General features: G+C 39.1%; 1 protein-coding gene and 1 pseudogene across 1 annotated transcript in view; both read left to right on the top strand.

The window, feature by feature from the left end:
• Positions 1-19772, top strand: part of CCDC30 (coiled-coil domain containing 30) — a 168196-nt gene that overhangs the window by 76011 nt on the left and 72413 nt on the right. Inside the window, exons 11-13 of the mRNA XM_055082633.1 lie at positions 3958-4083; positions 6116-6253; positions 10791-10960. Of these exons, the coding sequence (XP_054938608.1) occupies positions 3958-4083; positions 6116-6253; positions 10791-10960 (434 nt within the window). The remainder of the gene's footprint in view (positions 1-3957; positions 4084-6115; positions 6254-10790; positions 10961-19772) is intronic.
• Positions 5496-5836, top strand: LOC102985589 (transmembrane protein 256-like; annotated as a pseudogene).

The following is a 19772-nucleotide window of genomic DNA, read 5'->3' as shown; positions in this document are numbered from 1 at the left end:
TGGCTCAGGGTCCCACTGTTGGTAACTAGTAGGACAGATCTGGTAGGACTCTTTTCCGACATATCATTACGCAATTCCCAAGTTAGAGAGTATAGACTTGTCAAGTTCATACTGCTCCCTGACTGGCCAATCCAAATATGCAGTTAGTTCACTTGACAGGTTTGCTTTGCCAGTGGAGAAGATTCTGCAGCTTCATGGCAATATTAAGGAAATTCTCTCGATTCTCACTCTGTATTCACTAGGCTGCATTTTGACCTCAAATTAAGTTCCTAATAGGTTTTTGTACACAAAAGAAAATACACTTTGGCAAATCTGAATAAAGTAGATATTAAAAGCAAGGGCTAGGGACTTCCCTGGTGGTCCAGTGGGTAAGACTCCATTCTCCCAGTGCAGGAGGCCTGGGTTCGATCCCTGGTCAGGGAACTAGATCCCACATGTATGCTGTAACTAAGAGTCTGCATGCTGCAACTAAGAAGTCTGCATGTCGTAACTAAGAGTCTGCATGCTGCAACTAAGGATCCTGTATACTGCAGCTAAGACCAGGCACAGCCAAAATAAGTAAATATAAATAAATAAATAAATAAATATTTTAAAATAAAAATAAATAAAAAAATAAGTAAAAGTAATGGCTAGACAGTTTCATTGGTGAATTCTACCAAACATTCAAAGAAGAATTAATACCAATCTTTCTCAAGCTCTTCCAAAAAATAGAAGAGGAGGGAACACCTTCAAATTCATTTTATGAAGTCAGCATTACCCTGTTACCAAAACGAAACAAGGCACCACAAGAAAAGAAAATTGCAGGCCAATTTCCCTGATGAACATAGATGCAAAAATCCTCAACAAAATATTAGCAAACCGAATTCAGCAATACATTAAAAGGATCATACACCATGACCAAGTAGGAGTCATTCCAAGGCTGCAAGGATGGCTCAACAGCTGTAAATCAATCAGTGTGATACAACACATTAACAAAATGAGGGATAAAAATTATACAATGCATCAACAGATGCAGAAAAAGCTTTTGAAAATATTCAACATCCATTTATGATAAAAACTCTCAACAAAGTGGGTATAGAGGGAATGTACCTCAACTTAATAAATGCCATATATGACAAGACCACAGCTTACGTCATACTCAACAGTGAAAAGCTGAAAGCTTCTTCTCGAAGATCAGGAATAAGGCAAGGATGCCCAGTCTTGCCACTTTTATTCAATATAGTATTGGAAGTCCTAGCCAGAGCAATCAGAGAAGAAAAAGAAATAAATCCAAATTGGAAAGGAAGAAGTAAAACTGTCACTATTTGCAGATGGCATGATATTATACATAGAAAACCCTAAAGACTATGACAAAAAACTGTTAGAACTAGTAAATAAATCCAATAAAGTTGCATACAAAATCAATATACAAAAATCTATTGCATAATAACAAACAAAAAACAAATATCAGAAAGAGAAATTAAGAAAACAATCACATTTACAATTGCATCAAAAAGAATAAAATACCTAGGAATAAATTTAACCAAAGAGATGTAAGACCAATACACTGAAAACTATAAGACATTGATGAAAGAAATGAAGAAGACACAAATAAATGGTAAGATAGTCCATGCTCATGGATTGGAAGAATTAATATTGTGAAAATGTCCATACTATCCAAAGCAATGTGCAGATTCAGTACAATCCCTATCACAATTCCCTATGACATTTTTCACAGAAATAGAACAAATAGTCCTCAAATTTGTCTGGAACCACAAAAGACCCTGAATAGCCAAAGCAATCTTGAGAAAGAACAACAAAGCTGGAGGCATTATGCTCCTTGATTTCAAACTATCTTAAAAGCTGTAGTAATCAAAACACTATTGTATTGGCATAAAAACAGACACATAGATCAGTGGAACAGAACAGAGAGCCCAGAAGTAAATCCACACATATATGGTCAATTAACTTATGAAAGGAGCCAAGAGTATGCAGTGGGGAGAGGACAGTCTCGTCAATAAGTGGTGCCGGAGAAACTGGACAACTATATGCAAGAGAATGAAACTGGAGCACTATCTAACATCATACACAAAAATTAACTCAAGATGGATTAAAGACTTGAATGTAGGTCCTAAAGCCATAAAACTCCTAGAAGAAAACAGGTGGTAGGCTCCTTGACATCAGTCTTGGTGATCATTTTTTGGATCTGACACCAAAAATAAACAAGTGGGACTATGTCAAACTAAGAAGCTTCTGCACAGCAAAGGAAACTATCAATAATGAAAACACAATCTACCAAATGGCAGAAAATATTTGCAAATCATATATCTGACAAGGGGTTAATATCCAAAATATATGAAGAACTCATACAACTCAATAGCAAAAAAAAAAATTGATTAAAAAATGGGCCAAGAGTCTGAATAGACATTTTCCCAAAGAAGACATACAGATGGCCAACAGGCACATGAAAAGTGCTCAACATCACCAGTCATCAGGGAAATGCAAATCAAAACCACAATGAGATATCACCTCACACCTGTTAGAATGGCTGTTATCAAAAAGACAAGAAATAAAAAGTGTTGGTGAAGATGTAGAGAAAAGGAAACCCTTGTGCACTGTTGGTGGAGATGTAAATTGGTGCAGCCACTATGGAGATTGGTGCAGCACATTAAGGACATTTCTCAAAAAATTAAAAATAGAACTACCATATGATCCAGCAATTCCACTTCGGGGTATTTATCCAAAGAAAACAAAATCACTAATTTGAAAAGATATATGCACCCCCATGTTCATTCCAGCATTATTTACAATAATAAATACATGGAAACACCCCAAGTGTCCATCAAGGGATGAATGGAAAAAGAAAATATGGTATATATACACAATGAAATATTATTCAGCCATTAAAAATACTGAAATCTTGCCATTTGCAACAACATGGATGGACTTTGAGGGAATTATGCTAAGTGAAATAATTCAGACAGAAAGAGACAAATACCATATGATCTCACATGTGGAATCTTAAAAAAAAAATTACAAAAAATCATGGATGTAGAGAACAGATTGGTTGTTGCCTGAAGCAAGGGGTTGGGAGTGGGTGAAATGGATGAAGGAAATCAAAAATTACGAATTTCCAGTTATAAAATGAATGTCATGGGGATATAATGTACAGCATGGTGACTATAATTAATAAGATTGTATTACATATTTGAAAGTAGGGGAAAAATCACAACTATGTGTGATGATGGATGTTAACTGAACTATTGTGGTGATCATTTTGCAAAATATACAAATATTGAATCGTTATGTAGTACACCTGAGACTAATATAATGTGCTATGTCAATTATACCTCAGTTTGTTTAAATAAAATAAAAATAAGAGCAAGGGCTTATAAATTAGCCTTGGTTTGAATCCCAGTCCTGACTATGTGACCTTGCACAAATTACCTAATCTATCTGAGCCTCACCTATGTTCTCTGTAAAAAAGAATATAATAATAGTTCTAATCTCATAGGGGTACTGGGAAACAAAATTAGATAATACATGTAAAGCATTTACTATAATGTCTGACATATGGTAAGCACTAAATAAATAAAATAGTCATTGCTCTCATTATTTGTGAAATTACTATTATTATTATCATCAATTTGGTAAGATAAAATTCTTACCAAATAAAATAAAAATTCCTTATATTTTGTAGGTGCTTAAAACTTACAAAATACTTTGAAAATCACATTTGACTCCTACTCTGATGGCTATAATGTATGTAGGACAAATATTAGTTCCATTTTACAGTTGAGAAAACAGGCTTAGAGAGGAAAACCTATCTTATGAGCTATGGTACCATAAACTATTTTTTCCCAGGTTTGTCCCTCCCCTAGATGACTTTATAATTGTTTAGGCAGAAAAGTATTATCAGAACTTATAGTATACATGATTATTGTATATAGAATTAATTATGTAAAATACTTTTTGCAGATATTGAAAATGAGCCAAGAAAAAATTGAAATATTTGAAAGTGAGTTGTCAGAAGAGAGAGAAAGGAAAAAGCAATTGACATCTGATCTTAATACTGTGCAGAAGGCTTTGAAAGTTGAAAGTGAGGTATTTTGCCATTCAGGATGTTATTTTCCTCTTTTTGCATTTGTAATTTAGGGATTTCATGTTATCATTCATTTTTATTTTAAAATAAATTATAGCTATAGAATATTATTTATACCAGTAACAATGGGGTGACTGTTGTTTCTCCAGGCTGAGTTCCAACATTACCCAAAAAGAGTCCTTTAAGTAGAAGGGATTTGATTATTATGGTGGTCATAGTGGCCCGGACTTGTCTCTCCTTTTAACTGCTGGTCGTACCATCTTGGAAAAGTCTATCAGGAGACATACCAGCCTATATTTGGAAGAGAGACCTGGAAGTGAGTTCATGGAAGTCTAGATCACTAATTTAGAGGATGGTGACAATCAGTTTGCAGGGTGGGTGAGAGCTAGCACAATACTCTATATCCCATGCTGATGACTTATAGGAATTTTCCATGAAATGAGGTAGGGCATTGATACTACTTGCCCTCTTGCTATGGTTTTGGGTGGCCACTCCCTACCTTCTTTCCTTTTTGCCCAGTGCCTTTCTCATCAACACTTTCCTCCCTCTCTGATCTCAAGCCTTTAGGAATATACCAAGTAGCTCCTCTCCTAAATAAATTTTATGTCACCTGTTCCTTCATAGGGCACCATGGCCTGACTCTCAGGCCCTGTCATCCACCAATCAAACACTGCATATTCCATGTCATCAATGCAGAAATTTGATTAAAATCTACATCTAACTAAAATGTTTTCTCTCATGAATATGGAAAAAAAATCAGAGGATTAGAGGAAACACTAGTTGATTAAGTCACTGAATATGCATTATTAAGTAAGACAGTGTAATTTGTAGTGAAGAACACAGTGTTTGAAGTCAGTCAGACAGTTTGAATCTCAACTTTTCCACTTCCTGGCTATATGAATTTAGGCAGATCACTTTAGTTCTTGGAGCCTCAGTTTCAATAACCCTACCTTATGGGGTTGTCACAAGATTAAAGGTAAACCACATAGCACCTGTTCTATAAAAAGTAACTTTAAAAAGATACATTTGGGGCTTCCCTGGTGGCGCAGTGGTTGCGCGTCCGCCTGCCGATGCAGGGGAACCGGGTTCGCACCCCGGTCTGGGAGGATCCCGCATGCCGCGGAGCGGCTGGGCCCGTGAGCCATGGCCGCTGGGCCTGCGCGTCCGGAGCCTGTGCTCCGCAACGGGAGAGGCCACAGCAGAGGGAGGCCCGCATACCACAAAAAAAATAAATAAATAAATAAAATAAAATAAAAAGATACATTTTAAAACAGGTAATATAACTAATGCAGGAGTTGCTGAAGATTTACCTTTATACAAGTCTTGCGTAAAGTAGGGATAACTAGAAACCCAGTCTTTGAACCTATAAATGAAAGAAATTAAGAATGCTTATGGCATGTGACCATCCATAACCATGGCCGGTCCAGGGGCTGCTTTCCACTGCCTGAGTGCCTTGTCCAGAGCCAGGGCCATAGGCTTGGCCTCCTACAGGGCACATGGAGCCCAGTTCCTGGTAGTCTATGGGAAGGAGCTCTTTGACAAGACCAACAAACAACACTTCTTACCCAGCCTGACCCTGTTAGGGTTGCCCCTGTGCAGAAAGCCCCTCTGGGCCGGTTGCTGCTAGCTTCTAGAACTATCTTATGCTGCACCAGCTTTTACTATCAGGCTCTGTGTGGAGGCCCCAGTGCCCAGACTTTGGCCACTGCAGGAGGGAGCCTGCTACTCTTGGGCTGGTTTGCCTTGGCTCTCTGAGCTTCCTTGTGTTTAATTTCTGGGTACTTTTTTTCAGAATTGGAGCAGGGAGGGCATTAAAAGAGAAAGGCAAATTTAGAAAAAATGCTTAGTTTAATTAATTGATTTAAGGAATCTTTGCTTTACTAAAGAAAGGAGTCTGTCTGCCAGAGGACAGGTTGAAATATTTAAAGCAAAAAATTTGTCAGAATCATTTCAAAGACTCCTTTATAGCAATAGTATACCTTTTCTATTGAAAGTCTTATTTTATTCTACTAAATATTGTCATTTCTTAATCAGGAATTGCAAAAATCAAAGTCAGAACTTATATGCCTTTATAGTGAAATTCAAAGTCTTCCAGGGGCAGAAGAAGACAGAGACCATTTTTTAATAGCATATGACCTGCTACAAAGAGAGAATTCTGAATTAGAAGCAAAGGTGAGACTAAATTATTACATATTTAAATGTTTGATGTATGACATATCTTTTATGAGGATAAGATAAAAGGAAACTAATTTCAGTAAAAGATAACTTGGAAATTGGAGTTTCTTTTATTATTATAGAATAAATTGCCTTATAGTGTGGATTATAAATCAAGCTGTATTTCAGAGTAAATATTCAGACTTCAGCCAGTACTTCACTCTTAGGATTAATCTATAAATTTTTTACTTTAAATAAGCTTCCCAATGGCTTAGTTTTTAAGGCACATATTATAATGTAAAAGGTGAACTCAAAAATAGAACTATCATATAATCCATCAATTCTACTTCTGGGTATATATACAAAAGAATTGAAAGCAGAGACTTGAACAGATATTTGTACACACATATTCATAGCAGCATTATTCACAATAGCTAAAATGTGGAAGCAACCCAAGTGTCCATCAATGAATGAATGATGAAGCAAAATGTGGTATATACATACAATGGAATATTATTCAGCCTTAAAAAAAAGCTATTTCTGCAATATGCTACAGCATGGATGAACCTTGAGTACATTATGCTAAGTGAAATAAGCCAGTCACAAAAAGACAAATACTATTTGATTCCACTTATATGAGGTACTTAGAGTAGTCAAAATCATAGAGACAGAAAGTAGAATGCTGGTTGCCAGGAGCTATGTGGAGGGAAAAATTGGGGAGTTATTTAATAGGTATAGAGTTTGTTTTACAAAATGAAAAAAGTTATGGGAGTGGATGGTGGTGATGGATGCACAACAATGTGGATGTATTTAATACCACTGAACTGCACACTTAAAAATGATTAAAATGGTAAATGTTACTTTTTTTATATTTTACCACAATAAAAAATGCAAAAACAGAGGTTTACTAAAATGTCTTCAACTTTAAAGGCTTAGAATCAAAGCATCTTTCCCAATTATACTGAAAATCAGGCTTATACTTAGAATTCAGAAAATGTTTAAATGTCCCAACCCCAATTCATTCTCCAAGTATAAAATGGCACTACCAGATGAAGGTTAGTCCAACACTAAATGGAGAGACTGCCAGTAGTGTAATTTCTAGAGTCCTACCTATTAGGTTATCATCAACTTCTGGTTGAAAAATTCCCTTCCTCAGTCACTCTCTTGAAGTTGATTAAAATGGTAGGAAGGACTAAAGGCTTGATCACAACACTTAAAATATATTGAGTTATATTTTAATACCACATGTGAAGTGGAGGACTAAATCAAGGCCAAATTTATCCTATATGAAGTTGTTACCCTGAAGTCAGGGAGTAAGTTGCTGAGGGATTGGGACATAGATCAAATAGTATGTGACCTAAGGAGGGAAAGGTCCAGCAAATAGGGTTCGCTGCCTGGGAGGATAGATATGTAGGGCACATCCTACATCTAAGCTTTGTTTTGGGGACCTTGTCAGCAAGATGAGTTTTCATCACAATGTACAACTGAAGGATCTTGTCTTTCAATATATCATCAGAAAACTTAACATAGAGAATGAAATGAAGTGAGAAGAGTACAGTATAAAACCAGAGATCCAGATCACTGTCCTGGTAATCTGGTTTTCTCTCCCTCTCTTTTAAAAGACTTTTTATTTTGAAATAATTTCAGACTTACAGAAAAGTTGCAAAATAGTATAAAGACTTTCCATATACTTTTATCCCTCCCAATGTTAACATGGTACCACATTTGCTTTATCAGCCTCTCTCTCTTGCATCACACACAACTGTACATTGCATTTCATTGTCACATCTCGAAAGCTCCTTGAATCTGCAACAGTTCCTCATTCTTTGTTGTTCGTGACTTTGCTATTTTTGAAGAGTACAAATCATTTATTTTGAAAAATGTCCCTCAATTTGGATTTTTCTCATGTTTCCTCACAATATAATTTAGGTTACATAATTTTGGCAGGAATACTACAGAAGTGATGTTATATCCTTCTCAGTGCATTGTATCAGAAGACAAAAGGATATCCTTTTGTTCTATTTACTTTGGGTATGGTACTCTCTGCCAGATTTCTCCACTGTAAAGTTATTACTGTTCCCTTTGCAATTAATAAATATTTTGTGGGGAGGTACTTTGAGACTATATGTATTCTGTTTCCATCAAAATTTTACTCATTAAAAGTTTCAATTTTGAAGCTTTGATTCTTTAGTTGTATTCCAGTTTCTCTTTAGAACATAGAGTGCTTTAGACTTAAAGGTAGTCTTGCTAAGAGTGGCTTAAAAAATTGTATTTTATGTATTTACTAAAGCCCCTGTTTTATAGGCTGTGGTTTTATTTGGGCTGGGAAGGGGTGTGTTCATGTAGGCCAGCTTCCTAAGTTTACAGATACGAACACCAGATTCAGGATATTAAACAACTACCAAGTTGCCTGGTGATTCTCAGCCTAAGCTCTGTCCTCCGTACTCTAGGGCCTCAAGCATAAAGTGGAACAGTCAACTGAATACTTCATGGTACTTGAATATGGCTGATTATGAGACTGAGCTATGTAACCAGGATAAAATTTTGGTAGGGAGGAGCCTGTGGAACAGAGTTTGTCCTGTTGCACAGCATCTGTGCCATGAAAGGTCCTATGGATTTACCTTTCTTCATGATAAAGAGCAAAGCTGCCCACCTACGATATCCACCAACTTTGTCCTGTGAGAATCCAGAATACCTAGAAAGCACTTAGTGTCAAAGTCACCTTCCTCTTCAGAAGCCTTCAGCAATTCTTAGTTTGCTAGAACATCAAGTCTAAATTCTGTTTGGCTTTCTTTACTTCTTAAGAAACTAACTTTTACTATTTTTAATGTTTAAATTTTTACAATGACTATAAAAATCAGTGATTAAGTAGCATTTTGGAATCTGTTATCCTGCTTACAAAAATAATGCAAGCTCATTAAGGAAATTCTTGTCTTTCAGGTCCCTTCATAATCTGATCCCTCCCCCTCAATCTTATTTCCTCAGCTCCTCATCTTGTAGCCTCTACTCCAGTGAGACCATCCTCCTCACTTCTGCACAAATACTCCATACTCAGTTCCACACTATACCTTTGACCATATTGATCATGCTTAAAATACGCTATCGTCTCTTCTTCACCTATCCGTATCTTCCCACCTCCTAAGGTCCAGTGTAAAACCAACCTTCTCCCTGGATAGGTTATAGTCCATGGAAGATTATATGGATTTATGGGATTATAACCCATATCACACACTGTAATTTTTCTCCAGAAAATTGAAAAGGCCTAGGAGACCAAAAGGGTTCCTTTAAGTAACCTAAATTGATCTTTAGAATTAAATCCATTGTGTTCTTAGAATCAAACATAGTAACTATAAAAACTTTGCACTTTCAGAGAGGCTCAGAATGGGAGTCAGGCAGGTTTTTGTCTATCTTTGTGCAATACTTGGAGAGGGATTCATCTTCCATTCTTGGAACTGTCCCCCATCCACCCTTTCTACTGCCTTCTGGAGGCATTCTTTCATTTTATATGAAGATATAAAGAGCAATCTTTGAGGAAAGGAATCTGTTTGTCAAAGAACAAAACAAAACAAAAACCTGAACAAATGTTTTGCCAAACCCCACAGCAGAGCAGTGATTCTCAAAGCATCCACTTGCATCAGAATTACCTGGGAGACTTATTTGAAATGAAAATTTCCATTTCCCAGCCCAGACCACTGATCTGAATCTCAGGAGTGGGGTGGCAATGTAAGACTGCACTCTTTTTTTTGCACATGAATCCAACTTTATTCATAATTTCCCAAAACCAAAAGCAAGTAAGATGTCATTCTATGTGTGACTGGACTAAAACAACAACAGCGATAACACACACACACAAAATAAAACAAACAAAGCAAAACTGTGGTACATACATACAATGGAATTCAGTGATTTTTTAAAATGAGCGGTCAAGTCACAAAAGACATGGAAATATTTGTCTTTCTCCATCTGCTTTTTTCACTTAGCATAATAATACCATTCATGTTGCAAATGACAGGATTCTCCTCAGGTGATGCTCTTATTCATTAAAGTTTGAGAATCACTACGATAGTCTGGGAGCCCTTATATGTTCATGTGTTTCCAAACAAATAGGAGCAGACTGGAAGAAATATGTTCTCTGTAATGCATAACTAATATTCTTTCTAATGTTTTCTTGCAATAGTATATTATTGCTTTTATGAATCAATGAAGTACACTAAAAACTTGAGAACAAAAATATGTGGTAATAATGTAAAAGCTCTAATAGAGTATTACATCTTTTTGCTTTTTAAAAGATAGAACAAAACCCTAAACAGCACTCTGGGAAGCCAATCCCAGAGACCAAAAATACACCCTTTTTTTGCACTCTTGTGCCTATGGTAAAATGTATTAGATTATGTAACAGCTGCAAATTGTTAAATTGGAAAATGACTTCAATTTGGATGTCAATTTATATTATGTAAGCCAATAATTAAGCATTTAATGGAATCAATACACTTTTTCACAGGCATGCATAAAAGTAGGCAAAATAGAATATTTGTCTTTTCACTTAACTTTACAGGTCTTGAAGCTTTCACAAGAATTTGAGCAATTAAATCATTTTACTGTAGGGAGAAAAACTGCCGTTGCTAATTTAATTACAACTGAAAATATCTGTAAAGATCTTGTGTCTAAAGTACCAATTTTGGAAGTAGACATTCAAAGCCCAAAGGAAGAGAGAGAGGAACTCTGGTAAACTGAGAAAATCCCATATCACTTTAATTATTTGGGGGGTACATTTTATTTGGCTTGATTATTATAAAAATTTGACATTCATTTCCAAATGATGTGCATAGAAAAATTAGTTCTAAGAATTCCCCAGAAAGTTTGTTTTTTGGTATGTTATTACATTTTTAAACTTTTTTTCCTGCTTTTAAAAATAAATACATGCTTTTTTAGAAAATCTGGAAAGCATGGAAAAGTATAAGGAGATTATAATAACCCATAATTCCCCCCAGGGAGAGATGTTAATGTCCTAATTTTTCTTTCTTGTCCTTTTTCTGTATACATACATATATATGTATTTTTTAAATAATTAAGACTATACTTTGCAGAGAGGTTTGTTTTTTGCTATTTTTATTTAACATTATGTCTGATAATTGTTTTGAGAATTTTCTTCCTTCCTTCCTTCCTTCCTTCCTTCCTTTTTCTTTCTTTCTTCCTTTTTTGCTGTTGTTGTTGTTAATCTTGCCCTCTAACTCTTGTATTTCTACTTTTCCACCAAAAGTATCTTACACAGAAACTTTTGAGACTTAGACAAATGCATTACTGTGTTTTGGCACAAATACTAATAGATGCAATCAAATTTTGTCTGGGCAAAAACCTAGAAATAGATCATCCAATGGAAACAATAGATGTCAGTTTTTACTTATATACCATATTAAAGTATACCTTTTCAGTGAACTGAGAAAATATTGCCTAGGTGTAGCCAAATTTTTATCTTTGTAAATGTTCTAAAATAGAAGAGATTGTTTTGCCAGTTTTGGGCCCCTGAATTTTATGCCCTCTTAAAAACTGGTTTTAAGTTTAGAGTGAGCTCTAAGTCCAAGATTCGCAGTCATGAAACCTAGTTGCAGAAGTGGGAAGAGATACTGGAGAGGTGTAATAGTGGTCACAGGAGCAAAGAGCCAAGAAGCCAGGTCACAACATATAGGTTTGTTGTATGGGGGAAAAAGTCTAGTTTTGAGCACAAGAATAGTGTTATAGGGCTTTTGAGGGAGATAGTCCTAATAACTCTGCATGAGATGAATTGGAGAGGAAAGACAGACCAGTTAATCTGGATATTCGCCACAGATGAAGAGATAGTAGTCTAGATTAAGTAAGTGACACTGGAGATGAAATGGCCAATCTGAACGCTTTTCAGAGAAAAATTTGACATTAATAATCAAAGCTGACAAAAATCCACTCAGCTGACTTGGGATAATTGGCAGAGATACTTGCTCCAGGGAGCAAGGCTGTGGCCTTAATTCATTTGGAGGTGGAGAACGTTGCCATGAAAAAGATACTGGACTTCAAGTAAAGAAGTCCTTGCTGCCACCTGCTTCCATGACTTGGTCCAAACTGCTTCCCATCACTGGGACTGTGAGAAGTGAAGTCTACATATCTGCCATATGTTTTCCTCTCTCCTCTTCTCATAATGTTTCCCTGCTTGCTTATCTTCTGTGCCCTACTTCCCAGCCCCCCTTATCACAGGTCCATTACACAATCACATTCAGCAATAAATTGCATATCTACCATGTGCCAGGTACTGTAGGTAGATACTGAAGCTACAAAATAAGACACAGATCCTATCCTTAGGGTCCATATTGCCTGATGGGGGAAGATAAACAGTTAAACAAGGGAGTATTGGATACTATGGGAGCACAAAGGAGGGGTTCTGGTCTAGGCTAATGAACCAAAAAATAGTCTTAAAGGACGTGACAAATTAAATTGAGTCCTAAAGTATGAGAATTTAAGGGCCAAGAAAAAAGATGGGAGAATAGTTTTCAGGGGAGATAGACATGTGCAAGAAAAAGCCGATTTGTTTGAGGAACTAAAAGTGACCTCAATGCTGCTATAGCCTAGAGTGTGAAGAGAGGAAATGAGGAAGGAGATGATGAGAATGAGGAGGTAGTCAGGGACTTGACCATGAAGGAACATGAATGTCTGCACTAGGGAGTTTGGACAATAAGAAACTCCTTCAGGGTTTAGTAACATGGGAGAGACACAAACAGATTTGTGCTTTAGGAAAATCACTCTGCCTGCTGTGTGGAAAGTAGATGGTTGGTACCAAAATGAAGGTAGCAAGACCAGTTAGGAGGCTGTTATTGTAATGGTGTTTGTGAGGATGGAGACAAGTGGATGGAATTGAGAGGAGACAGAGTCAACAGGACTCAGGGATTAATGAGTATAGGAAGTGAGGAAGAAGGTACTATAGGCAGAGGTTTGAGTATGAGAACAGGTTAAGGAAGACTTAATTTTCTGGTTTGATGGTGTCAAACCAGACAGAGGAGTTCAGCTGTTGAGACAGTGGCTTCGGAGTGTCTTTGCAACAGCCATGTGTGGATGTTCAACAAACAGTTGGATTTATGGGTTTGGAGGCCTGGGCTGGAGATAAATTTGAGAATCATCAATAAGCAGATGGTAAGATGGATAAGATGTTCCCATATGTTGGTTGATAAAAACACTCAAAGGCAGAAACCTAAGGTAAACCTCTCTATGTGGACAAAAGGAGTGCTCCCAACAGGAAACTGGGACAAAACAGCTAGGGAAGTAGGAGAAAAGTCAGGAGAGTGTGTGTTACAGAAGCCAGGCTCAAGGGTATTTCAAGAAGAAAGGAGTAGTCAAAAGTGTCAGGTACTGTCAATGAGTCTAACAAAATAATGGATAAAAAGTGACTGCTGAATTTAGCAACAAGAAGGTGGTTAGAGTCTTTAATAAGAGTAGTTCCGGGCTTCCCTGGTGGCACAGTGGTTGAGAGTCCACCTGCCGATCGTTTCCTAGATCCCATCCCATGGGATGGTGAATGGGAGTGAATTGAGGAGGGCATGAGAGATGAGGACGTGAAAATGGTGAGTGTAGATAACGCTTTCCAAAAAGTTTGATTGTGAAGAGGAGAAGAGATTATGGAGCCAAGCTAAGAGGAAATTTGTGTATGTTTAAATACTGGTGGGAAAGAGTCCCCAAATGGGCAGGTTTAGGACTCAGAAAATCAGAAAACAGCTAGCCTTAGTCAGGAGGTAGGCCACTTTGTCCATTGTATCAGGAGGAAGAAAGGGAGGATGGACAGAGGTACAAATGGGTTAACTTGAGAGGAAACCAAAGGACTTGTTCAATGGTTTTTGTGTCCTCTGTGAAGCAGGAAGCAAAGTCGTCTGCTGAAAGTCAGAGAGGAATAGAAATATCAGAGTTTGCAAGAGAGTGAAAAAGTTTGAAATAATCACTGTGGAGAAAGGAAAAGAAATCTGACTGGGGAGAGCAGGAATGGAAAGGAAAGCTGACTGTGGAGGGTCCAGTCAAGGTCAGAGACCCTGAATTTATGTTTAGCAACATTTAGTATACACATGAGAAGTCAGTTGAATTTATCCAGGGTTGAGGTTCTACCACATAAATGGAGTGGAAGGACAATGGGGCAAGGGAAATGAATATTTTATTTGGACAGTGATTTAAAAATGAACTCTATAGACTCTGCATTGGATAAAGAAGCAAGTAAAGGGAGCTGGACAAGGAAGTTAAGGTATTTATGATTGCACTGAGAACAAATTATGTAAAAAGGAAAGCTGGAATCCAAATGTCCAATTCTAGTATTTCAGAAGTGAAGCAGTTATTGATGATACAACCCTTAGTGTGGCTATGCAGGTAGTTGGCAAAGTGGGAGAGATGACAAGGTAATTGGAGATAAGGAGACTGAGGAAGTGAGATGTCAAGACATTGGTGGGTGATCTATATGGACCTTGGAATCTTCCAGGATAATGGCAGGACTTGGGGTGAAGAAGATGCCAGAATGCCATGAGCCAGAATCTTCAACTGAAGAGAAGTAGGAAGTGTCACAGCACACCTAGCATGGTCCCGTGCACATAGAAGCTGCTCAATAAGCCAAATTGCTTGATTCTTGTAATACATCTCCTCTACTAGATTTTAAGCTCCTTAAGGTAATGGACTGTGTCTTGTTTTTCTGCTGTTTATAGTGCTTTTGTTATAGAGAAATGGAATCTTAGAACAGGAGGGACCTGCAGGAGATCATCTGAACTAGTGGTTTTCAAACTTCTACCTTCTAAACTTTGAGCTCTCTGGGGAGGGGGCCTCAGAAACTACCTTGGGAGATGAGGAGAGCCTGATGAGTGGGACTGTGAGCCTTCTGCTCCCATTGCAGCCGAAGATCCACTCTTAGCTGTTTCATATGTGGAGCTCTACGTAAGATTTTACTTCGAGAAAGGGTCCACAGCTGAGATAAGTTTGAGAACCACTACATTTAGCTAAGTCTTCTCTTTCCACAGAAGAGGTCTCAGACCAAGAGAACAAAAATGACTCTTTCACTCACAGTCATGTACTTAGCAAGTTACTGGCAGGACTGGGTGAGGTCCCAAGTCTCCTGAGTCAGGAGAAGTTACTACTTTATCTGCTTTGGAAAGGGTATAAATATATACCTTGGATATATATATATATATATATATATATTTAAATATATATATTTGTTGGGTCACAAATATCCCAACGGCCAGAAGGTGCTGGAACACTTGGTTTCTAAGTCAGTTGTTGTGAAAAAGAGCTTTATGCAGTTAAAAAATTGCTCGGGACTTTAGTCTCAGTATATGCATGACATGGGGGTGGGATGGGAGGGAGAATGAAGTCCCAGTCTGTCTTGTTCTGGACTGTCTCTAGTGTGTAGAATAATACCTGACACATAGTAGATACTCAAAAATTTTTGAATGAATGGAATTCCCACTATTCCCACTATGTACTTGAGGCTGAAGCCAGAGTTGGACTTCCAGTGGCAGCCCCAAACTTACAGAGCTTAGCTGAACTCAGCCTGGGTTTGATGTATTAGGAAGCTTGGGCCAGAACAGCTGGCAGCTTCCCCTTGACTTTAATGCCTTAATGAGCTTTATTTTTTCTAATATGCTCTCATTTACCATCTCATTGCATCCTTACTATCTTTATCAAGAATTGTTTGATGAATGTTCAAGTTGATTTCCATTTCCAGTTCAATTTGACAGTGAGTTTATATCCATTTCACAAACGTATTTTTCCTCTTCCTCTAAACTATTCCTTCCCCAGCCCAGTCCATTTAGTGAATAACCCCTCCATTCACACAGTTGATTAAGCCAAAACTAGGAGTCATCATTGGTTCCTCCCCACTTCTAACCCATCAACAACTCCTGTCAGTTCTACCATGAAAATATAAAATATTTAATCTGTCTATTTCTATCTATATCTCCACTGCCACCACCCTACTCCATGACACTGGTATCACTCACTGGGACTATCACAATATCTTCCTAACTGGCTTCCCTGCTTCTATACCTCTTTCCCAGTCCATTCTCTATGGAACAGCCAAAGTGGTCTTTGAAGAATGCAAATTGAATAATATTTCTCCCTCTCTTAAAAACCTCTCAATGGGAGACCTTCAAGATGGCAGAAGAGTAAGACGTGGAGATCACCTTCCTCCCCACAAGTATATCAGAAATACATCTACATGTGGAACAGCTCCTACAGAACACCTACTGAATGCTGGGAGAAGACCTCAGACTTCCCAAAAGGCAAGAAACTCCCCACGTACCTGGGTAGGTCAGAAGAAAAAAGCAAAAACAGAAACAAAAGAATAGGGATGGGACCTGCACCTCTGGGAGGGAGCTGTGAAGGAGGAAAAGTTTCCACACACTAGAAAACTCCCTCACTGGTGGAGACGGGGGTGGGGGGGGTGGTGGGCAGGGGGGAAGCTTCGGAGCCATGGAGGAGAGCGCAGCAACAGGGGTGCAGAAGGCAAAGCGGAGAGATTCCCGCACAGAGGATCGGTGCCGACCAGCACTCACCAGCCGGAGAGGCTTATCAGCTCCCCCGCCGGGTTGGGTGGGGGCTGGGCACTGAGGCTCAGGCTTCGGAGGTCAGACCCCAGGGAGAGGACTGGGGTTGGCTGCGTGAACCCAGCCTGAAGGAGGCTACTGTACCACAGCTAGCCGGGAGGGAGTCTGGGAAAATGTCTGGGCCTGCCCAAGAGGCAAGAGACCATTGTTTCGGGGTGCACGAGGAGAGGGGAAACTCCCTCACTGGTGGAGACGGGGGTGGGGGGGGTGGTGGGCAGGGGGGAAGCTTCGGAGCCATGGAGGAGAGCGCAGCAACAGGGGTGCAGAAGGCAAAGCGGAGAGATTCCCGCACAGAGGATCGGTGCCGACCAGCACTCACCAGCCGGAGAGGCTTATCAGCTCCCCCGCCGGGTTGGGTGGGGGCTGGGCACTGAGGCTCAGGCTTCGGAGGTCAGACCCCAGGGAGAGGACTGGGGTTGGCTGCGTGAACCCAGCCTGAAGGAGGCTACTGTACCACAGCTAGCCGGGAGGGAGTCTGGGAAAATGTCTGGGCCTGCCCAAGAGGCAAGAGACCATTGTTTCGGGGTGCACGAGGAGAGGGGATTCAGAACACCGCCTAAACGAGCTCCAGAGACGGGTGCGAGCCACGGCTATCAGCACCGACAGCAGAGATAGGCATGAAACGCTAAGGCTGCTGCTGCAGGCACCAAGAAGCCTGTGAGCAAGCCCAGGTCACTATCCACACCTCCCTTCCCAGTAACCTGTGCAGCCCGCCACTGCCAGTGTCCCGTGATCCAGGGACAACTTCCCCAGGAGAACACACAGCGCGCCTCAGGCTGGTGCAACGTCATGTTGGCCTCTGCCGCCGCAGGCTCACCCCACACTCTGTACCCCTCCCTCCCCCCGGCCTGAGTGAGCCAGAGCGCCCTAATCAGCTGCTCCTTTAACCCCATCCTCTCTGAACTAAGAACACATGCCCTCAGGCGACCTACACGCAGAGGCAGGGCCAAATCCAAAGCTGAACCTCAGGAGCTGTGTGAACAAAGAAGAGAAAGGGAAATCTCTCACAGCAGCCTCAGGAGCAGCGGATTAAATCTCCAGTCAACTTGATGGACCCTGCATCTGTGGAATACCTGAATAGACAACGAATCATCCCAAAATTTAGGTGGTGGACTTTGGCAGCAATGATATATATATTTTTTTCCTTTTTCTCTTTTTGTGAGTGTGTATGTTTTTGCTTCTTTGTGTAATTTTGTCTGTGTAGCTTTGCTTTTACCATTTGTCCTAGGGTTCTGTCTGTCTGGTTTTTTCCTTTTTTTTTTTTTTTTAATATAGTTCTTAGCGCTTGATATCATTGGTGGATTTGTTTTTTAGTTTGGTTGCTCCCTTCTCTCTTTCTTTTTTTTCTTTTTTGTATTACTCTTTAATTTTTAATAATTATTTTTTATTTTAAAAACTTTATTTTATTTTACTTTTTCTTTCTTTCTTTCATTCTTTTTCCCTTTTCTTCTGAGCTGTGTGGCTGACAGGGTCCTTGGGCTCCGACCGAGTGTCAGGCCTGTGCCTCTGAGGTGGGAGAGCCGAGTACAGGACATTTGTCCACCAGAGACCTCCCAGCTTCGCGTAATACCACATGGTGAAAGCTCTCGCAGAGATCTCCATCTCAACGCTAAGACCCACCTCCACTCAACCACCAGCAAGCTACAGAGCTGGACACCCTATGCCAAACAACTAGCAAGACAGGAGCACAATGCCACCCATTAGCAGAGAGCCTGCCTAAAATCATAATAAGGTCACAGGCACCCCCAAAACACACCACCAGATGGGGACCTGCCCACCAGAAGCACAAGATCCAACCTCATCCACCAGAACATAGGCACTAGTCCCCTCCATCAGGAAGCCTACACAACACACTGAACCAAGCGTAGCCACTGGGGGCAGACACCAAAAACACCGGGAACTACGAACCTGCAGCCTGTGAAAAGGAGACCCCAAACACAGTAAGTTAAACAAAATGAGAAGACAGAGAAACACACAGCAGATGAAGGAGCAAGGTAAAAACCCATCAGACAAAACAAATGAAGAGGAAATAGGCATTCTACCTGAAAAAGAATTCAGAGTAATGATAGTAAAGATGATCCAAAATCTTGTAAATAGAATGGAGAAAATACAAGAAACATTTAACAATGACCTAGAAGAACTAAAGAGCAAACAAACAATGATGAATAACACAATAAATGAAATTAAAAATTCTCTAGAAGGAATCAATAGAATAACTGAGGTGAAGAACGCCTAAGTGACCTGGAAGATAAAATAGTGGAAATAACTACTGCAGAGCAGAATAAAGAAAAAAGATGAAAAGAATTGAGGACAATCTCAGAGACCTCTTGGACAGCATTAAATGCACCAACATTCAAATTATAGGGCTCCCAAAGAGGAAGAGAAAAAGAAAGGGACTGAGAAAATATTTGAAGAGATTATAGTTGAAAACTTCCCTAATATGGGAAAGGAAATAGTTAATCAAGTTCAGGAAGCACAGAGAGTCCCATACAGGATAAATCCAAAGAGAAACATGCCAAGACACATATTAATCAGACTACCAAAAATTAAATACAAAGAAAAAATTTTAAAAGCAGCAAGGGAAAAGCAACATATAACATAAAAGGGAATCCCCAAAGGTTAACAGCTGCTCTTTCAACAGAAACTCTGCAAGCCAGCAGGGAGTGGGAGGACATATTTAAAGTGATGAAAGGGAAAAACCTACAAGAAAGATTATTCTACCCAGCAAGGATCTCGTTCAGATTTGACAGAGAAATTAAAATCTTTACAGACAAGCAAAAGCTAAGAGAATTCAGCACCACCAAACCAGGTCTACAACAAATGCTGAAGGAAATTCTCAAGGCAGGAAACACAAGAGAAGGAAAAGACCTACAATAACAAACCCAAAACAATTAAGAAAATGGTAATAGGAACATACATATCGATAATTACCTTAAATGTAA

The sequence above is a fragment of the Physeter macrocephalus genome, chromosome 3 (assembly GCF_002837175.3).
Source record: "Physeter macrocephalus isolate SW-GA chromosome 3, ASM283717v5, whole genome shotgun sequence".
NCBI classification, from domain to species: Eukaryota; Metazoa; Chordata; class Mammalia; order Artiodactyla; family Physeteridae; genus Physeter; species Physeter macrocephalus.
Note: the sequence above shows the minus strand (reverse complement) of the source record. Positions and strands in the feature narration are given on the sequence as shown.